The sequence below is a fragment of the Solanum pennellii genome, chromosome 1 (genome assembly GCF_001406875.1).
Source record: "Solanum pennellii chromosome 1, SPENNV200".
Lineage (NCBI taxonomy): Eukaryota > Viridiplantae > Streptophyta > Magnoliopsida > Solanales > Solanaceae > Solanum > Solanum pennellii.
In genome coordinates this window covers 100,370,064-100,388,522 of record NC_028637.1, presented here as the reverse complement: position 1 = coordinate 100,388,522, position 18,459 = coordinate 100,370,064, and the positions used below count along the sequence as shown (strand labels likewise).

The 18,459-nt window shown below is 32.4% G+C and overlaps 3 protein-coding genes across 9 annotated transcripts; all 3 read right to left on the bottom strand.

The window, feature by feature from the left end:
* Positions 1–931: 931 nt before the first annotated feature.
* Positions 932–5,318, bottom strand: LOC107008100 (heparan-alpha-glucosaminide N-acetyltransferase). Of its 2 annotated transcripts, none has more exons than XM_027917346.1 (13): positions 5,092–5,309; positions 4,469–4,606; positions 4,292–4,373; positions 3,512–3,588; positions 3,307–3,422; positions 3,115–3,232; positions 2,917–3,033; positions 2,706–2,797; positions 2,427–2,493; positions 2,260–2,341; positions 2,079–2,170; positions 1,579–1,722; positions 932–1,257 (listed from the first exon to the last, which is right to left on the bottom strand). In XM_027917346.1, the coding sequence occupies exons 1-13, from the start codon at positions 5,224–5,226 to the stop codon at positions 1,111–1,113; spliced, it is 1,407 nt and encodes a 468-aa protein (XP_027773147.1). In that variant the 5' UTR covers positions 5,227–5,309; the 3' UTR covers positions 932–1,110. The 2 variants fall into 2 exon arrangements, with proteins under 2 accessions (XP_027773147.1, XP_027773148.1); XM_027917347.1 differs by lacking the exon at positions 932–1,257 and adding an exon at positions 1,267–1,466 and having other exon boundaries at positions 1,501–1,722; positions 5,092–5,318.
* A 486-nt stretch (positions 5,319–5,804) lies between these two features.
* LOC107008101 (probable U6 snRNA-associated Sm-like protein LSm4) lies at positions 5,805–8,845 on the bottom strand. 2 transcript variants are annotated; one of them, XM_015207011.2, is made up of 8 exons: positions 8,691–8,845; positions 8,416–8,452; positions 8,285–8,326; positions 7,707–7,805; positions 7,544–7,621; positions 6,698–6,737; positions 6,376–6,534; positions 5,805–6,100 (listed from the first exon to the last, which is right to left on the bottom strand). In XM_015207011.2, the coding sequence occupies exons 2-8, from the start codon at positions 8,416–8,418 to the stop codon at positions 6,078–6,080; spliced, it is 444 nt and encodes a 147-aa protein (XP_015062497.1). In that variant the 5' UTR covers positions 8,419–8,452; positions 8,691–8,845; the 3' UTR covers positions 5,805–6,077. The 2 variants fall into 2 exon arrangements, with proteins under 2 accessions (XP_015062497.1, XP_027773151.1); XM_027917350.1 differs by lacking the exon at positions 8,691–8,845 and adding an exon at positions 8,570–8,590.
* A 3,154-nt stretch (positions 8,846–11,999) lies between these two features.
* LOC107013726 lies at positions 12,000–17,900 on the bottom strand. Of its 5 annotated transcripts, none has more exons than XM_015213618.2 (8): positions 17,761–17,889; positions 17,559–17,583; positions 16,837–17,042; positions 16,660–16,710; positions 15,448–15,499; positions 15,233–15,291; positions 15,022–15,067; positions 12,000–12,493 (listed from the first exon to the last, which is right to left on the bottom strand). In XM_015213618.2, exons 3-8 carry the CDS (start codon positions 16,960–16,962, stop codon positions 12,351–12,353), a joined length of 477 nt encoding a protein of 158 aa, XP_015069104.1. In that variant the 5' UTR covers positions 16,963–17,042; positions 17,559–17,583; positions 17,761–17,889; the 3' UTR covers positions 12,000–12,350. The 5 variants fall into 5 exon arrangements, with proteins under 5 accessions (XP_015069104.1, XP_015069089.1, XP_015069111.1 ...); XM_015213603.2 differs by having other exon boundaries at positions 16,837–17,013; positions 17,761–17,880; XM_015213625.2 differs by having other exon boundaries at positions 17,524–17,583; positions 17,761–17,879.
* Positions 17,901–18,459: the final 559 nt, after the last annotated feature.

Here is an 18,459-nt window from a genome sequence, read left to right as displayed (position 1 = left end):
AAGGTACAAGTAACCCTAGAGAATGATCATAATTGCATAGAAACACTTAAACGTAACCAGGATTCTATTACCCCTTAACTAATTTAAATTTAAAATGGAATAAATACATTATAAATGATCATATGAGCATAAAGAATGTGCACACTCTGTTGAAGTAAGTGATGCGTGCACAAAATCAATTTTTAATTGATAACTTTATAATTAGCTAATATACATATTTATTGATATGAGAATTTATATATAGTTAATTATTTTTATTTCTTTCTTGTAAAATATTTATTTTAATTTCTTTTTCACTTTTTATTTTTTTAAAAAATAATTATGATCTTTTCACTTTTAAATATTTTTTAAAAATTATGTATATTTATTTTTAAAAAAAGTATTCTTTAATTTTAAAGTTTTATTTGATTTTCTTTACTTATCTTGATATTTGTTTGAAATTAAATTATTTTAAATACAAGATATTTGGAATTTAATTTGAAATCAAATCAAAACGAAAGACAAAGATAATAAAAGGAGTAAATGAAATCAATAGGAAAAAAAAGAAGAGAAAAAACAATGAATGAAGGATAAAAAGAAAAAAAAAGTTTTGATACAAGGCAAAAAAATGTATAGTAACTTAATTTAAATACAAGACAAAGAAAATAAGATTTTTGTAAGAAAAGATTTTTGTTTTTAAAAAAAGTTTTGATATAAGGTAAAAAATGTGTGTTAACTTAATTTAAATACAAGATAAAAAGAAAATAACTTTTTTTAAAAAAATTAAAAGATAATATATACACACGTGGTAGACGTGTGGGTATAAACACAATCAACTTAAGTGACTGAAAGTGCTATAATAAGAAGGTGTACAAAATTACAAAAACGAATGAGTTCAAGGGTTATAGAACCATAGAGTCATAAAATTCACCTTTGAAAACATTTGTCCAAATAAAATTGAAGATTTAATATGATGATTCCACTATGAAGAAATAGCTTTCTTACAACTACAAGCAAGAAAAACCAATGATATCTGTATTGTTCATTTGGTCCATGACTAGATGAAGCTCTTTCTAGTTTCAAGTACAATGTATAGTAATAAGCAAGCAAAAGATGCAAATTTCGTCACAACTAAAGCTTCCAATATATGCCTAATCGATGAAGTAGGCCAGCAACAATAGCCCAAAACAATATCTCAGCAAAGATGACATAAAGGAGAGTTCCCACTCTTGTTGAATGCCACACTCCAATGAAAATGTGCTTCTTTATCCAATATATCTGCAAATGTTGAGTAAGTTCAATCAGTTTACTTAGACAACTACGAACTCATATTCGACAGACTTCGTTCCATCTGTAAAAGTTTGTTATCAAGCCACAAGCAACACTTGTAGTTAAGTTCTGGCCAACTAGCTGCACCCGAAGCAACTTTGGCGTCAGCTTTCTTCATGTGTTAAAGAGATTCACCATATAAGCACAAATTTCAAAACCAGTAACCTATATGTTGTGATAGAATTTCAAAACTTGGTACTCATAATATTCAGATCCTGAATCCGCTTGTATACAAAGTGATGAGAGTAATGAAAGAGATGAAAGAAATACCAGTGTGTTATGAGGGTCCTCATAATACCAGCCGTTGATAAAACCTGCAAATATTCCTGAGGCAGCCATTACATAAACAAGCATGGCATTCATACCAATCCATTCTAGTGGTAGAAATAGGTACTTCAAGTTCAAAATGTCAACCTGCATTCAGGATTAGGATTAGAAATTTGTGAATCTTGCAACGGTGATTATGCATCATGCATCAGACTGTTGTCATTCAAAGCTTTTTTCTAGTTAAAAACACTTATTCTTCAAAATTCCTGCTAAATTCTCATTCTCCAGTACTGATTGATCAAAAGCATAAAACTTGGAACATTTTCCATCAACTTGAACCTCGAGTTTTTTGTTTCTAATGAATGTTTTGCATTTCAGAGGGAAGTGTAATTTAATCGAACATTTCTAGAACTTCCAAATCTAATGTAGCAAATTGATCAGTTCAATTTGTAGCAAGGAACAAATAATACAAGTGAGCAGATTTTTTGACAAGACTACTGTACCAGAATGTAGAAACCAGAGAACACTAACGCGGCTGCTCCTGAGGTTACACAGACATAGCTGAAGGTGTATAATTGCTTATTTAAAGGAATAGCTGCATTCAGCACCATCAAAGGAAAAATGAGGAAGAAAAAAGAAGATATATCCAGCTTTCGAGTGCATTTCATACACTGCGAATTTTACCATCTGTGAAGTGGAGAATAATTCCTAAAACTAAAAGAGCTATGCCCATGCAAATCCAATGCAAAAGTCTGGACGAGTGATCCTGGAGTTACAAAAATTGGAATATATCAGTAACTTTGCTTTGATTTGTTGAAATGACGGTCAAGTCTAGAAGATTTTGACTTAACCTTCATATGGATAAGGACATGTCCAAATTGAACTCCAAGGACCGTAGAGAGAATAGCAGAAATTGAGCTGTAGTCATAAGTAGAAGAATTTACCAGACAGGAAAACTTGAACATTAGTATGTAGCATAAAAGGTACTAGACTTTAAAAGCTTTTTATTAATCAAGCAACTACAAATACGGAGATAAAGATTGTATTTAGTCCAAATAGGAGAACCTTTTAATGCCACTCGAGCACACAAGAGTTGAAGGAAAAGAGAGAATTGATGATATGAATCCTACCTCAGAATTCCTTCAGGTTCAAAAGGTGCCCAACACCATGATGGAGCATCATCCTTGAAAGGTCCCTCATATGGAGAATTTTTAGTGCATGCCTGCAGAACAAAGATCCATCAAATGTGTTACGGATGAACTTAATCCGGTGATAATGGAGATGGATAATCACAAAGAACTACATTGGAGGGAAGATAAATTTTTGTGAAGAACCAATCACCTTGGATCTCTTCCAAGCCGGACGTGGATACATGTGATTGATTCCAAGTATCCATCTGTCAATATAACCCACTGCATTGCAAGGAGGATCAAGATTTCCTCTCACATTGCAAGTTACCTAATACCAAAAGCAAAGTCTTTTGACATTAAATATAGAAATATTAAAGGTAAATTTGGAACATGGACAAGTGAAACTAACGGTTAAAGTCTTCCCAAAATCAACACTGTCCGGGTTCTGGACAACAAAATTCCAGTCAGGAACGTATGTTCCATATAATGTGGCCAAGTAAACTACTAAAACACATGCTCCAATAACCCTGAAATCATGAAGAAATGTTCAGTACTAACTTGGAGATCCTTGACGCTATCACCACTTTGGAATAATACTCACCATTGCCAGCTGTATAACTTAAAAATGGAGAACCATCCCGTTGGTAGTTCTTTGGATTGGGCTTGTCTTGTTGTTATTTCTATTACTGCCACTACCAAGTAAGCGAGAGCAATTCTCTACAAAGATAAGAAGCAGAAAAATTATCAACCAAGATATTAGCATTCAAAAGAGAGACAGAAAAGGGGGTGGGATCAGAAACTGTTACCTGGAGGATGCCACACAACCTTATCCTATTCATGTCAACACCATATTTTAGCTTGTCAAGATCATGGAAATAGCCCCCTTCACAAGTCAAAGGATGAGGTTAGGCTTCTAATGACTTTGGGAAGAGGAAAGATCAGATGCAAGACCAGTTTTAAGAAATGGATTCCCACTTGGTTGAAAGTTTCTATCTGAAGCCAAACATAATTCTGTTTCCTAAACGAAAGCTAATCAGTAGATGTCATTACTGATCATTCGTTCTGGGATAGGTGTCCATTAGAAAGGAGAAAGGGTCCGTAGATTCATCAGAGCTGATCTTTAGATTCATCAGAGCTAAAAAGTAGTTACAACTTATTTCAATCGCAAAGATTGGTAGAATCACAGAGAGAGGGCTAATAAAGCAACAACCCCCTAAGGTGAGTACGTGTGACTGCTTTAGGAGATCCAATATATGTTTAAGTCCCACAAAGCTATTCATCAACTTCTAAATCACAGCCTTTACTAATTACTATGGATGTTCTACACTGAAGACAACCTAAATTACTTTTTCAGGTTTACAACAGATAATGCATTCAGTCAATAGCATTAACGAACTGTGAAACCTCACCAGAGAAAGGGGGAAAAGGTTACTTCTTTATTTCAGAAGCTTGTAAACACTGTAAGTCCAACACTTCGCCTAGATTTTCAAAGATATATTGGATATGAATAGAAAATGCATTTTGCATGAATTATGGGAACTTGAAGGAAAGAATAAAATAAAAGGGAGGAAAGAAAGATAATTGACCTTGTAAAAGGAGGCCCCAAAATAGAAGTTTGAGTGTCCTTAGAATCACCTTTCTGATGGCCACTAGCTTTTCTGGTATTCTCTACACAATAAGTAGTTTAGCATCAATGAGTAGGACCAGTTACCTTACTTTATCTTCTTAAGAATGGGAAGAAGAAAAAAGAATGCAAAGATAACCTTCAGAGCAAGTGCTATGGCCATTCCCACAATAAACAGAAAGAATGGCATCACAAAATCTGCAAGATTGCAACCGTTCCATGGTGCATGCCCGATCATAGGCCATTCTCCTCCCGCATCATCAACCAAGACCATCAGCTACATATTCGACAAACCTTTTTTTGTCAGGAAGTTTTAAAGGCAAACAAATGATGACGTCTGATTAACACTACAAGTATTCAGAAAAAGAAAACAAAATTCTAAATTTGTCCCTGAACAATTCTGTGTGTGTCAACTATTTTCCAACATTCCACAGCAAGGTAACTACTAAGGGTACAGAGGAAAAACATTTTCCAGAAAATAAGCAAGTCATTTTCTAAAAATCAAATACCAAATAATATTCATATTCCCCTTTCACTAAAAGGGATAAAACAATTTATGTTCTTCTCTGAGAGACCATTTGAATTAGTTTCTAAATTTTAGTAAGTATTGGATAGTGACACAATTTCTTCTGTTTAAAGAATCCAGGCCATTACCTCTCATGAATCATCATTGTCCAAGTAGAATTATAATCCCATAGTTCCAATCTTCGCCAAGTAGGAGAAGGAAAGGGTCATAAGAAGAGAAAGATGAGTCAAACTTACTGCAACAGTGAGGCCTCTGAAAATATCAAGGGAAGCAACTCGCTTTGTCTTTTGAGGCTTTACTTCTTCTTCTTCTTTCTCCATTTCTTGAGATTCAACTATCACATGCTCCATATCTACGTTGATGCCAGCCATCAACTACACTAACGCTGATGATGAGAAGAGAAATATGTCCAACGCAAAATGATATTTTATTTTTATATAGCAACATTTTGTCTACAAAAAATAATATTTAAATTTTTATATAGCAACATTTTGTCTGCATCCCATAATCAGTTTGTCTTTATACTAAAGATTACGTGACTGCCTTCATTTATTGGATAAGTTTTCTTTCGTAAAACCTCAAACAAACAGGAATTATAAAAGGAAATACCAAAAAAGATACTCGCTTAGTATAAACTGAATTCGCAGAATACATAGCAAACCGAATACATACAAATATCAATTTAGCTTGCCACGTATCTAATTTAGCTTGCCACATATCTAAGGATAAGATATCTAGATTACTCTTAATTAGTGGTAAGACATGAAAGTAATAATTTTTCCAAAAAAATATCATATTTTCAATGAGAACTCATCCAAATTTAGCATGTTCTTGAAACCTAAAAGTAAAGAAGCAATAATCACAACTTTTGGAAAATAATTGTAAATACCAAATGTTTGCCTCTCTCATCTGAAGTACAGAAATATTTGACAAGAACCTCAGCTTCTCGCATTGGGAAAAGAAAGCTAGCTCAGATTTCATTTAAAATTAAAACACATACCGACGAGGGTCAAATATTTTCAAGACACCAACTCTTACATATGTCTTCGTCAAGGAAAGAGAGTGAGCATTTCAAGCCTACATACATTCCATCTTAAATTAATAATAACTGGAAGCAGGCCTTTTCTCCGTTAAGTTGCTTTATAATTTGAAAGTACAAACAAAATTAGATACAATATAATCTAGCTTGTCATCTGGCTTCTTTTTCTCTAAATGACGGTGATCAGCCACGTCCACGGCCACCACCTGTACAATAAACACCATCCAGAATCATCTGATTAGCAAATGGCTATATAAATAATGCGTTCACAAATATACTTGAGGACTGTTACAACTTAGAGACTTGCTGTATGGAGACTAATTTCAAGCATAGAACATGGTATATTGCTAGATAGATAAATGCATGATAAGATTATCTCACATGGAAATTCATTGTCACGGATTGAGACTCGGGGATGACATAAACTTTTAGCAGAATGAGGATAAAATTACATATAACTTCCATATTGAACACTTCATACCTTTTCCACCAGACTTGGCACCAGGTCCTCCTTTGCCTCGGCCTTTGGCTCCCGCATCTTCCATTCCACGCCCAATGCCTTTCCCCTGTCTTCCAGCAGCACCTTCATCCCTACCTCCTCTTCCCCTACCTCGTCCACCTACACCAGGTGGTTTTCTATCTGCAAAAGGATTTAAAAATATACTAATTTAAGTTGAATGTTCAGACACTAATTCTAGGCTAGCAGGGCAGTATTTGTAAAATCAACAAACCCCACACTGATCCAATAGCTAAAATAGAAGTGGTTATAACAATTCCTAATAATTAATAGTCCAAAGTAGTACCTCCACGGCTTTTTGTTTCTTCTTGAACTTTATCAATAACCTGGAAAGAACACAAATAGCATAGTTAACCAAACAGCACTAGGAGGGATTATTAACTTGGTCAAATAAAGAGCCAAGGGCAGACTAAGCTTCCAGAATTTATAAACTACTGCAAACTCAGTCTCCAACCCCAGTGATAAAAAATTACTGTTCAAACCTGTCAACACAAGTAGGCATGTCCATTAAAATATATATAATCAAGAATATCTACAAAGCTTAACCTCTCAGTAAATAATGTTGCAATACTAAAGTTATTCTATGTATAAAAGAAAAGGCAATCTGCATTCTTTTCCATTTTCGTAGAAGTGAAAGTGTAAATCTGCCATTTACATCTGCAAGGATATAGGGAATTTTCATTTTACAGTTACTTCTATCTGTTAACATTATGACCTTTTAAATGAAAATGTGAGCTGCCCATGAAAACTCTTCTCACCTACCTCTCCTTTTCAAATTCCCCACCCCNGAGGTGTGTAAAAAAATATTTATTGTGTATATTAACGTGTACTCTCTATGACAACTAAAGATTTTTCAAACTCATTGTCATGTTGGGTGATAGCACTAAAGCAAGTAGTTTAGTCCCAGTTACTTAAGTAGAAACTGCCATTCCACAACTAGTATACAAATTTTACAGTCACCCCTGCCAAGCGACCATTTAATAATACAAATAACTACTGCAAAATAGGCACCCATCTTCTGTTCCCTTAGTACAAGGTCCAAACGTCCCATACACACTATGTTGCAAGTGAAAAAGCGAATAATACTACACGAAAGCATTATTAATCATAGTAATTAAGAAAACAAACTAACCTCATCAGGAACTCTAAGATACTTTATGGTATTGCCACGAATATAACATTCAGGCATTCTCCAAAATCTATCTCCATCCTGCATTGATTTTTCAAAATCAGGTGGTCTTGCACCAATACATTTGAAAACCTAACAATAACATATTTAAAAAACAATGAATTACCTTTGACGTACAGATAACTTCACGAAGATGGATATTCATCCAAGTATCACAATTCACCAAATGACCATTATAAGTCTCTCCATTTTTTAGTTCCACCAACTGTATTAGAAAACAAAATTTTCCAGATTAAGATAATTGAACAAATACAATCAACTTAAACAACAATAATCCCAGGGACTTGTGGCATATTTTGGAGATACTATATAAATATGCAGAAACTTGATAAACTATACCAACAAAAAATCTGTTGCCTTTAAGAATGTTAGCCAAAAGCCTCAACTAACAACTGGACAAAACATGAAATCATTATTGTTATTCTCCCTCCAATTACCCAAACAGCTACAACAGGAGAATTACACTCCTGTATTCCTATAACTACTTTATTCACAGGGTTTGTTGTTTTTGTATGTTATTCATAAGTTCAGTTTCATTCAAAACATGCAGCACTTGGAAAAACCTAATTGAGCTAACTGCATTACCACACCGAAAAGAATTAAGATCGGACTAAACATAAACAAGAAAGAGAGAAAAAAAATAAGGAGACACTACCCCTCTTCCACATGAATTCAAAAGCTTACCATGGGATGCCCCTGTGCAGTCTTGAGCAAAGAGAGGGGAAGCTGAGACAAAAGAAAAAATAAAATTAGAGCTTCATAAGAACTCAAAACCCTAACCCTACAGCTCAGAAAGCGATTGTCGCTAAGCCTACCATCTTTAGATGGGGGAAATTCCGAATTCAAGATTGCCTGCAAAAGTCAAAACACACGGATTACCAATACAACAAAAAACTGATCCCGAAGAACTGCACACACACACAAAAAAAAAAAAGAACACTTAAATCTGTAAATTCTCTCTTTCTTTACATTCAAAACCTAGACACACTTAAATCTGTAAATTCTCTCTTCTTTACAATCAAAACCTAGATAGTGCATGAGTTCATACGCATAATCTTTGCTAATACATATAAGATATTCAAAGCCTTACCTAGCTTGATCTTCGTCTTTTTCCTCCCTTGTGTTGAAAAAGAAAAAAAAAACGAAAGCGTAAGTTTCGTAGATTAAACTTGAACTGTAGCAAGTGGAGTCCAGCTTTATTGTAAAATTGAAAATTTTCTGTTGTACCGCCGTTAGGGCTATCAAGTATGAATTGGGTGGGCTCCACGTTTCATGGGCTGTAAATTGAATCGTCTTCTACTTTCACTTTCACTTCTTTTAAACTAATATTTAACAGGATAAGTTTAATAAAATAAATTATAAATTTAAATAGATGACATATATATATATTAAATAAGTGTAAACATCATATTCACTATTAATCTACAAATATAAATTTATTTATTTTTAAAATTAATTTCAATTCAATTTAGTTTTTTTAGAAAACCAACTCAACTTAATTCTCTTTTTTTATATTCTAAAACAGAATTTATTTATTTCTCCTCAATATTATATTTTTATTTTTATTTTATTCTTATTTTTATAGCAGAAATTATTGCTTCTTTTTTTGTTCTTAAAATAATCACTTTATGGACTAATTTTCATGTTCTTTTATATTTTATTTTTTCAAATTATTTGTTAATGTAAAATTATATTTTATTCTAAATTTCTAAATAACATAAACTACTATCAAATATTATATAATATACAAATCAAAGCAAAAATTTGAATAAAAGTAAAATCATTAATGAAATATAATTACATAAAAGTTACATAAGTATTCTACTTTCAAGATTATTATGTTACTTCCGAAATTGTTCTACTAAGAGCAACTTTCACATTTAGTAAATACAAAATTCATGTTTGTATGCTATAGAAAGTTTGTATAATTGCACTCTATAGCAAACATGTGTATAATTCCCTATACATATACAAAGAAACCAATTATATAATTCGCTATACATATACAAAAGAAAGCAGTTGTATACAAATCAATTGTATAATTTGTGTATGTATAAAACGAGAAAGAGAGAAAGACAAAGGAAATTTGGGCAGAGGAATATTTGTATTGTATAATTATAAGTGTATAGCATGAAGATATATGTATTTGCAAGTGTATATACAATTTCCTCTCACTTTATACAAACAGAAACACAATTTATACATTTCATTTATGTTTGTATAAGCGATAGAGGTGAGGGTGGCGAGTGAGATTTGGGAGAATGGCGAGCGAGAACGGAGAGAGGAGAAAGAAAATGTATGTATATATACAATTTTTCTCACTTTATACAAACAGAATTGCATCTTATAAACTTGTGTTTGTATAAAAGTGAGAGGGAGCGAGTCGAGAGAGGGAAAGTGGCGACAAAAGAGTTTGAGGGAGAGAGTTGACTAACAAACAGTTTGCTACGGGGTGCAATTAAATTAAAGTATGGTTATAGCATTTAATTTGATTTATTAGTTTGCTAGTATATATATTTTTTCCTTCTAATAATGCATTATGGAGTTCAAAATTAACATTTTTATCCTTAATTTTTTATGTAACTAAAATAGTTCAAATCAGAAATTTTCATCTACCACAAACTATTGTACAATTAGAGTAGCTATATCCAAACAACAAGACGGTGTAAGGCTAAATAGATATATCAAACTCAAGGAAGTCATATAAGAAAATAAAATTTTTATATAATTTTAGAAGTTATTAGTGATCCAGATGTTTGTAATTACATGCAAAAAGAATAACTATGAATAATTGAAAAAAGAAATCGATATGCATAACCACAGTAATAACAAATTTTTGGCCACACATTATTTTTTCCCAAAATATAGCTAAATCTGGAAACGACCTATTGAATTACTAAATTATGTTATGATAAATAAGTTATATGTTATTTATGGTATTGTTATTTTTGTATTTAAACTATTATCTTATGTATTTTACTTTTATCTTGTAATTAAATGATCATCTTATGTATTAGCTGCTATCTCATATTTAAATTATTGTGTTATGTATTATATTTTTTAAATTAGAATTTTCATCTCATCACTTTAATTGTACTTTCTTTATAGTGAAAATTAATAATAAAATTAAATTATATTAGTGACGAAATTTTTTAAATTTGAAATATTATCAATTCGAAATGAATATAGCATATATTAAAATAATATATTTTTAAAAATATTATATTACTTTTTTAAAAATTACGAATATTAGATATTTTAGTGATAACATTATATGTAAAATAATATGTTAACTATGCAATAACAAAAATAACAATAAAGTGGTTATTCAAATTTGTAGAACTAATATTCACCTCTCTGAAATGAAGAATATAGATTAAAATAAAGAGGAGTCGGAGTGTCCTTTCTCTATTTTTACTCTTCAAAAATAAAAAATAAAGACTAAAATAAAAATGAATTGGAGATGGTCTAAGCATTGAAACGGAGAAAAACAGTATCGAACGATACAGGAAAAAAATCAGGACAATAATTTCTACTCTGTCTGTTTGGTTGTCGTCCAATATCCCATTTTAGGATATATCTGTTTAATAAATATTTTCTTTCTTATTACTATAATTTAAGGACACTTTAAATCATAATCTTTCTTCAAAACAAACAAAAAAATCTAATAAGAAAATATTATATTACATTCTTATAATATAAATTATGACGAGCGTTACTTACAATCAAATAGAGTATTAAGATTGAAAACAGCACGAGCAAAACAATCATTAGACCAAAATATAAACTAATTCAAAAGTATAATTTATCTCGAGTTTTCATTTGCATAAGTTTTTAAAAAATAAAAAACGAATTCGAAGTGAAAGTTATTTAAAGAAAATGACATGTACATGGTCAGACTTGGGCCATAGGTTTACTAACCATTTATCAGGTTAAAGGTGACTCAATCAATTGAGGGTAAACTAGTAATTTAACGAAAATTCGAAATTGAAAGGGAAGGCAAAAATTTCAAAATTCCCACCAAGAACTAACCGCCAAAAAAGAGTTGGGCAATAAATCAAACAATTTAGATGTGTTTTTGACTCTTATCTCAAATTTAAAACTAGTAGCATTATATGTTTTCAACCTATATTTTTAAAATTGAGCGTTTCAATATTAAGAACTTGATCAAAACGGACAAATTTATATGCATCTTTTCATAATAATATATTCATCCTTATAAAATTGTGAATACGCCTCTAAATGTGATGCACTTGAAACATTATAATATGAAGTCATTGTAAGTTGAGTAAACCTGGGAAGTGCATATGCAAAATTACCCAGGAATATGGTCATTCACCCATTAAAAATCACTTTGATAAATAAGATATAAGTATGTCAGACACATCTAAGCGAAAAATAGAAAGAAAAAAAAGAGCAATGATTTCAATTGGATACCTTTCTTCACCCGCCATAAGCAAGATTAGTTCACGCATCTTCTGCGTAGTACTAACGCAAACCTGTCCCTGGAATACAATATATTGTTCGGAAAAGGTCCAAATATACCCTCACACTATGCGAAATTAAGAATATTTTCTTCCAAGTTCAAACATTCCTCTAATTACAAAGTAAAAACTATATATTTTACCAAAAGAGAAGTCACCAAAGCAATGAACATGCCTCTTTTGAATTGACAATTGCTCCAACTATATATGATTCATTGCAAAATTTGAAGTAAAGTTTGGCTCTGATTTTGTGCACCTCAAGTCAATCAGCTGAGTCTTTTAGGTTGAACACCAGAAGTATGTGCCTCCTCAATACGTCTGGTAAGCAATGATATTCCGTAATGTGAGGCACTTGAAGCAGTGTAATACGAAGTCATCGTAAGTTGAGTAAACCTTGGAAGTGCATATCCTGTAATGCAAAAACTGGTCATTTACACATCGAAAATTACTTCCATAAATAAGATTAAAGCATGAGAAAAGATCTTTAGATTATTGTCATTAAAATACTTTATAGTGAATGTAAAAACGAGTGACTACTTTATTTTCCTTTAAATGGCACTTTCCCCTGAATTATTCCTTCAATTTTTTTTTTTTTTGAAACTGGAAATGTTTTATTCTTCAGCATTAAGAGCATGCTGGACACCACCAAAAAGTGTCAATTACAAACTTCCTATCAAATCTACAATCTGATCGTACCTACTATACACAATTGTTTACACCAAAAAAGTAGAGATACTATACGATTCCATTTAACCTTCTGTATGGATTTGGATCTATTGTCGAAACATCTATTGTGCCTTTCCTTCCAAACTGACCCCCATATACATGACCTCCACCATCTCTTCTGGCTCTTGGTACCTCCTCTCCTTACCCAGCTCTTTAACATGTTTGATGTACGTTCCGGCATTGTCCAATTCAGATTTGAGATGCTAAGGAACAAATTCCAGAAAGAGCCTAATTCATTAATATACGAAATTCTAGTTTTGAAAAATAAAGTGAAGAAATACTTCTTTGGGACAAGTAGGGGGAGAGGGTCGGCTGGGCCTGCTTTTTCAATCAATCTCCAGGCGCTCAGTGACGAGCACATCTAAGAGAAAAATGGAAAAAGAAGTGCATGGATTTGAATTGGATACCCTTCTTCACCCACCCCTAAGCAAGATCAGTTCAGCAGACCAATTTCCTATGAGCTAGCTTGTTCCCTGGATACAATCTATTGTTCTGGAAAGGTCCAAATATACTCTCATACTATGTGAAATTGAGCGTATTTTTCCTCCGTTTATACTTCAATTTACTTAAGCCCTTAGCATCAAATACTTGGCCCAAATACACCCTTATTCTGCTCAATTGCGCATAGTATTTGGACCAAGTATTTGACGGTAAGGGCATAAGTGAACTAAAGTACTAATATAGGACAAATCTGCTCAATTTTGCATGTATAACTTATAAGGGTAATTTCGGACCTTCTCTGTTATTGTTTAGAGCAAGTACGACAAAGCGATAACTAAAAAGACTAAGTCTAATAAAGTTTTATATCCACAATTCTCCAAATTTAGAAGTATTTGAATCTTTGGATCCTTGATTGTGCCTGGCCTGACAAGAAGATGTTCATATCTTAAAGAAGACAAGTAACCTTAGCATAACAGAAAGCTTGCTCAACAATGATCTGAAACTAACAAGTCCGAATATATCGCATACATTCCACAAAATACGAATATCAGAACACGTGCATATTTCTTATAAGAAAAAAAAGCGTACCTAACCTGTAGAAGACACAAAATTTGTGGACTACTCTACTCCACTTTTAATATTGAGCTGTAAGGAAGGAAAAGGTGCTTAAATTTATTATGTGCATAAATTGCAGTTTTTGTGGCTACTTAGTTCACATGATTTGAGGATGAACTTGTCAACCACATGGCACGGAAGCTACAGGTGTAATGTAACCTTTTCTTCTCTCCGAGAATTATTTCCAGGTGAGGCTCGTCTACTATTCCATCAAGTGTCATAGCACTTCCTTAGTGTTGGTTTAGACATCAATCATACTCATCACAACAACATTCCAAGTGTAATCCCACAAAGTTGGGTCTAGGGAAGATAGAGTGTATGCAAACCTTATCTCTACCTCAAGGTAGAGAGACTGTTTTCGATAGACCTTACCTCTACTACAAAGTGGGGTTTAGACGTCAGTCATTCAAAAATAAAATAAAATACACCCTCCTGAGCCCACATTATATTATTACCACAATTACCTTATTTGGTCGATTAAGGTACACCTTTAAAATACGACAGATCAACACTAGAGGGATTATTTCTGATATGTGTGATAGTTAGCTTCTCACTTGATGGAACATGAAAATACAAGACCTTTCGGGAACTGGTGATATCTCTCACCATAAACATGTTATTCCATCAAAAAAAAGTAACCGGAGTAAGGTTGAACAGGAGCGAGAGCAGTTTTTCGTCATGTTTAAAGAATCAAAGTGATTCTACTCTATGTACAGCAAGAAACAGAACAAGGTATTTCTTCTTGATTACAACATTCTCTTCACATCCATTATAAATTGTGATTCCTTACAGGATATAGTTGAAAGCAATGTTCATTAGAAGTAGATAAGCAGGGACTGAAAAAAGTACTAACAATTATATACTTGCGTAAAACGGAAGATTATACATTAAGTTTTCTTAATACTCAAAATACTGATGGGATATAAAGCAAAGATACCCAATATATATCCTAGCAAGTAATTATTGCAGTAACCTTCAAATTACCAACTTCTAAGTATTGGTGCATAGGGAAGTATTGTTGCTGAGGGTTACTTATCAAAAAAAAAAAAGTTAATATGATGAGTGTCATGACAACTTTATCATCATTTCATAACATGACACATGCTAAATTAAAAGAATGAAGATTAGAATGAAATTATAACTTCATAGAATTACCTCCAAATGTCGCGCTAGCTGCAGAGAACATGAGTAGTGGAGGAAGCTGCAAGAACAAAACAAGGGGAAAGGTGAAGCTTTAGATAACACATCAATTTGTATACTCAACTGTACATATATTTGAGTACAATACAAAAATCAAGAATACAATGAATAGGAGGAAGACCGAAAGAAAAGAGTTCAAGATCAGAAAAGTGGATTAAGTGCCTACCCCTATAACAAATGGAAGCCACTTTGGACCCTTCACGTGTCTCTGGACGAAAGGAATTCCTGAAAAGTACTAGCATTAAGACTTCAACTCTGAATTCATTAGATAAAAGAGAGGGAAGTATTTATTTTAAGATTTCAACCATGATTTACTATAAGGAGAATAATAAAATAAAGAAAACAAAGATAAGCACAGAAGAGATGATTAATTAGTCATGCCTGTATTGAAACCATGAATTGCACTGAGCAGTCCACCAATTCCAGAGCCAGCCTACACAAAGGTAAAGAATATTACTTTAACTAGTTGGTAAAAGCTATTCTTATTATGATTGCGCTATAACTCTGTTCACTGTGGGTTTATTAGCCTTGTCCAACCGATTATAAAAATTATGATTAGTAAGACAAGGGTAAAATATTCGGCCTCAGGTAAAAGATAGTCTTTCAGATTTTCAGGTGGAAGACATTCAAAAATGAAACTCTTTCAGGGGTTACAATAGAAACTTTCCTCTGCATTGAACTCAACTAAGCTCAATTCCAATTTACTATGAAACAAAATCTTTGAAGTTTTGGACATATACAAAACATTCATATAATATTAAGAGCTCTTAGGCATCAACCACTGTCAGCATCAACATGGTGTGGTATTATGTTGTGGCCCAAGCCTGCACGATTTCCGAAAGTGCCTCACGACATTAAGACTATCCCCATACTTTTTTTCATGACCATGGTTTTGGGTTAGATTACCAATCTCAAGAGGCGGATTCAACAACATATAAGTAGCTTACGTTTCTTTTTAGCTATCAGTATGGACTTTGTTTACGCACATACAACAATTTCCCTCATTAACTAAGTTCCAAATGATACATTACCATTCATGGGCTAATTCGTAGCTGGTCCCTACACCATCACTACGTCATCTCCCTACTCATCTTGCAGTCATTTGGTTAAACAGCTGAAAGATACACTTAACATGTGTGATATTGTCCGCTTTAGGACAAGCATACACAGTCTCCCCAAAGAGCCTCATACTATTAAGGGGTCGCCTGGTCGAGAACAAGTTATACCGGAATTCATCATCGTGAGTATATGAGATAACTTATTCCATCACTAAGGTCTAAATGGTCGATAAATAATCCCAAGACTGCCTAATACCTCTAACCAAACACATGATAAAATAATCCCGCGTTTTATCCCTAAGATTATTATACCTTATCTCTCATAATAAACGACTCCTAAGATAACCAACACTTATCATTAGTAGCTTACTTTTTATTTTCAATTACTAAAGTGGGACTTTGATCACAAATACCAACACCATTCAATCTTAATATTTGTGACTACTTAGGTAAATTTTAATCATAACGACAATTTTGGCTAGTTTGGATCTAGCAGTTCAAATACAATTCGAAATAGGTAATATAGCATACTAACCACAGCCGTGAAATCATGTAGAACAGGAGTAATCACCCATTCTCCACTTCTCTGCAACCGAAATCAAACAAAAATAGCTCAAATTACTAGCTAGGCATTTCATTAAGCATGTACTAGGCAAGATATGGACAATTACAAAAACACACACACAAAAAACTAGTAGAATATGATACATACTGAATTGGAGTTCAAGAGAGAAAGACAACGAGGACATCTAGCAGAGCCGAGGCCAGGTTTGATTGTAGGATCATGATAGAGATTCCCTCTCTTCAATTTTTCTTCGTATACCTCTCGCGTTCCCATGTCAATTGAGGGAGAAGCAAAAAAAGAGAACCTTTCAGCTCGTGCGTAGAACTACAATATAAGATGATTTGAGATTGGCCCTGTAATGGATGTTAGACTTGAGTTTTTGAGCATTATGGCCTAAAAGTTGGAAAATAAAAAAAAGTACAATTTACATAAATCTCACGAGACCTACTTACATTATTTTTCTAAATTATAAAAATTCTTAAAAATTTATAGACTTTCGAATACATACGACAGGGACGTATCCAAGAGGAGATGAATGTATAAGAAATGGGATAACACATTTGAATACGTAAAGAAANCGTAAATCTCACGAGACCTACTTACATTATTTTTCTAAATTATAAAAATTCTTAAAAATTTATAGACTTTCGAATACATACGACAGGGACGTATCCAAGAGGAGATGAATGTATAAGAAATGGGATAACACATTTGAATACGTAAAGAAAAAATATATCTAAGATAGAAATATATTTCGAGAGGGAAAAAATGTATCAAATTTAATCAACAAATACATTCACAAAAAGGAACTAATCCGTTAGATCAAATATTCACCACAATGAATGAGCAAAGGCAAAATCAAGAGATACCATATCTTTTTACATTCAAGATTGCCTGCAAAAGTCAAAACACAGGAATTACCAATAAAACAAAAAACTGATCCCCGAGTAACGCACAAAAAAAGAAAACTTAAATCTGTAAATTCTCTCTTTTTCACATTCAAACTTAGACACCGCATGAGTTTATACGCAATAATCTTTGCTAATACATATAAGATATTCAAAGCCTTACCTAGCTTGATCTTCGTCTTTCTCCTCCCTTTGTTGAAAAAGAAAAAACGAAAGCGTAAGGTTCGTAGATTAAGCTTGTACTGTAGCAAGTGAAGTCCAACTTTATTGTAAATTGAAAATTTTCTGTTATACCGTCGTTAGGGCTATCAATTATGAATTGGGTGGGCTCAACGTTTCATGGGCTGTAAATTGAATCGCCTATTACTTTTACTTTCACTTTCACCACTTCTCCAAAGGCTCTAACCATTTTCTGTTTTACTTTTTAAATATATAATTTTTTATCTTTTAAGAAAATCAACTTCAAACTCAATTTCTATTTTATTCTCTATAATAGAATTTTATTCTCTTTCTTCAATATTATATTATTATTTTTATTATAATAAAAATTATCGTTTTTTATTTTTCCAAATAATCATTTTATATAATTTTTATGTGATATAATATTTTATTTTTTCAAATTTATTTTTAAGATAAAATTATACTTTATTCTAAATTTCTAAATAACATAAATTGCAATCAAATATTATATAATTAATGCGCAATTTAAATAAAAGTGAAATACAATTACTTAAACAGTACATAAATACTTACCTTTCAAGATTTATGTTACTCCCAAAAATCCTCTGATAATGTATTACGGAGTTTAAAAATTAACATTTTTATTTTTAATTTTTTACATTTTAGAAAAATCAAATATAAG

Bases quoted from the DNA above. Each gene is read 5' to 3' on its own strand.
- LOC107008101 (XM_015207011.2), bottom strand. The intron at 7,806-8,284 runs GTAAGCTTTTGA...TTTCTAATACAG, and splicing joins CTGCACAGGGGCATCCCATG to TTGGTGGAACTAAAAAATGG. The intron at 6,738-7,543 runs GTTAGTTTGTTT...TGTTCTTTCCAG, and splicing joins ATCTTAGAGTTCCTGATGAG to GTTATTGATAAAGTTCAAGA.
- LOC107008100 (XM_027917346.1), bottom strand. From the start codon at position 5,226: ATGGCTGGCATCAACGTAGATATGGAGCATGTGATAGTTGAATCTCAA. The intron at 3,423-3,511 runs GTAACAGTTTCT...TTATCTTTGTAG, and splicing joins GGTTGTGTGGCATCCTCCAG to AGAATTGCTCTCGCTTACTT. The intron at 2,342-2,426 runs GTTAAGTCAAAA...TTGTAACTCCAG, and splicing joins ATGTCCTTATCCATATGAAG to GATCACTCGTCCAGACTTTT.
- LOC107013726 (XM_015213603.2), bottom strand. The intron at 16,711-16,836 runs GTATGTATCATA...TTTCGGTTGCAG, and splicing joins CTCTCTTGAACTCCAATTCA to AGAAGTGGAGAATGGGTGAT. The intron at 12,494-15,021 runs GTAATTCTATGA...TTTGCATTACAG, and splicing joins AGCTAGCGCGACATTTGGAG to GATATGCACTTCCAAGGTTT.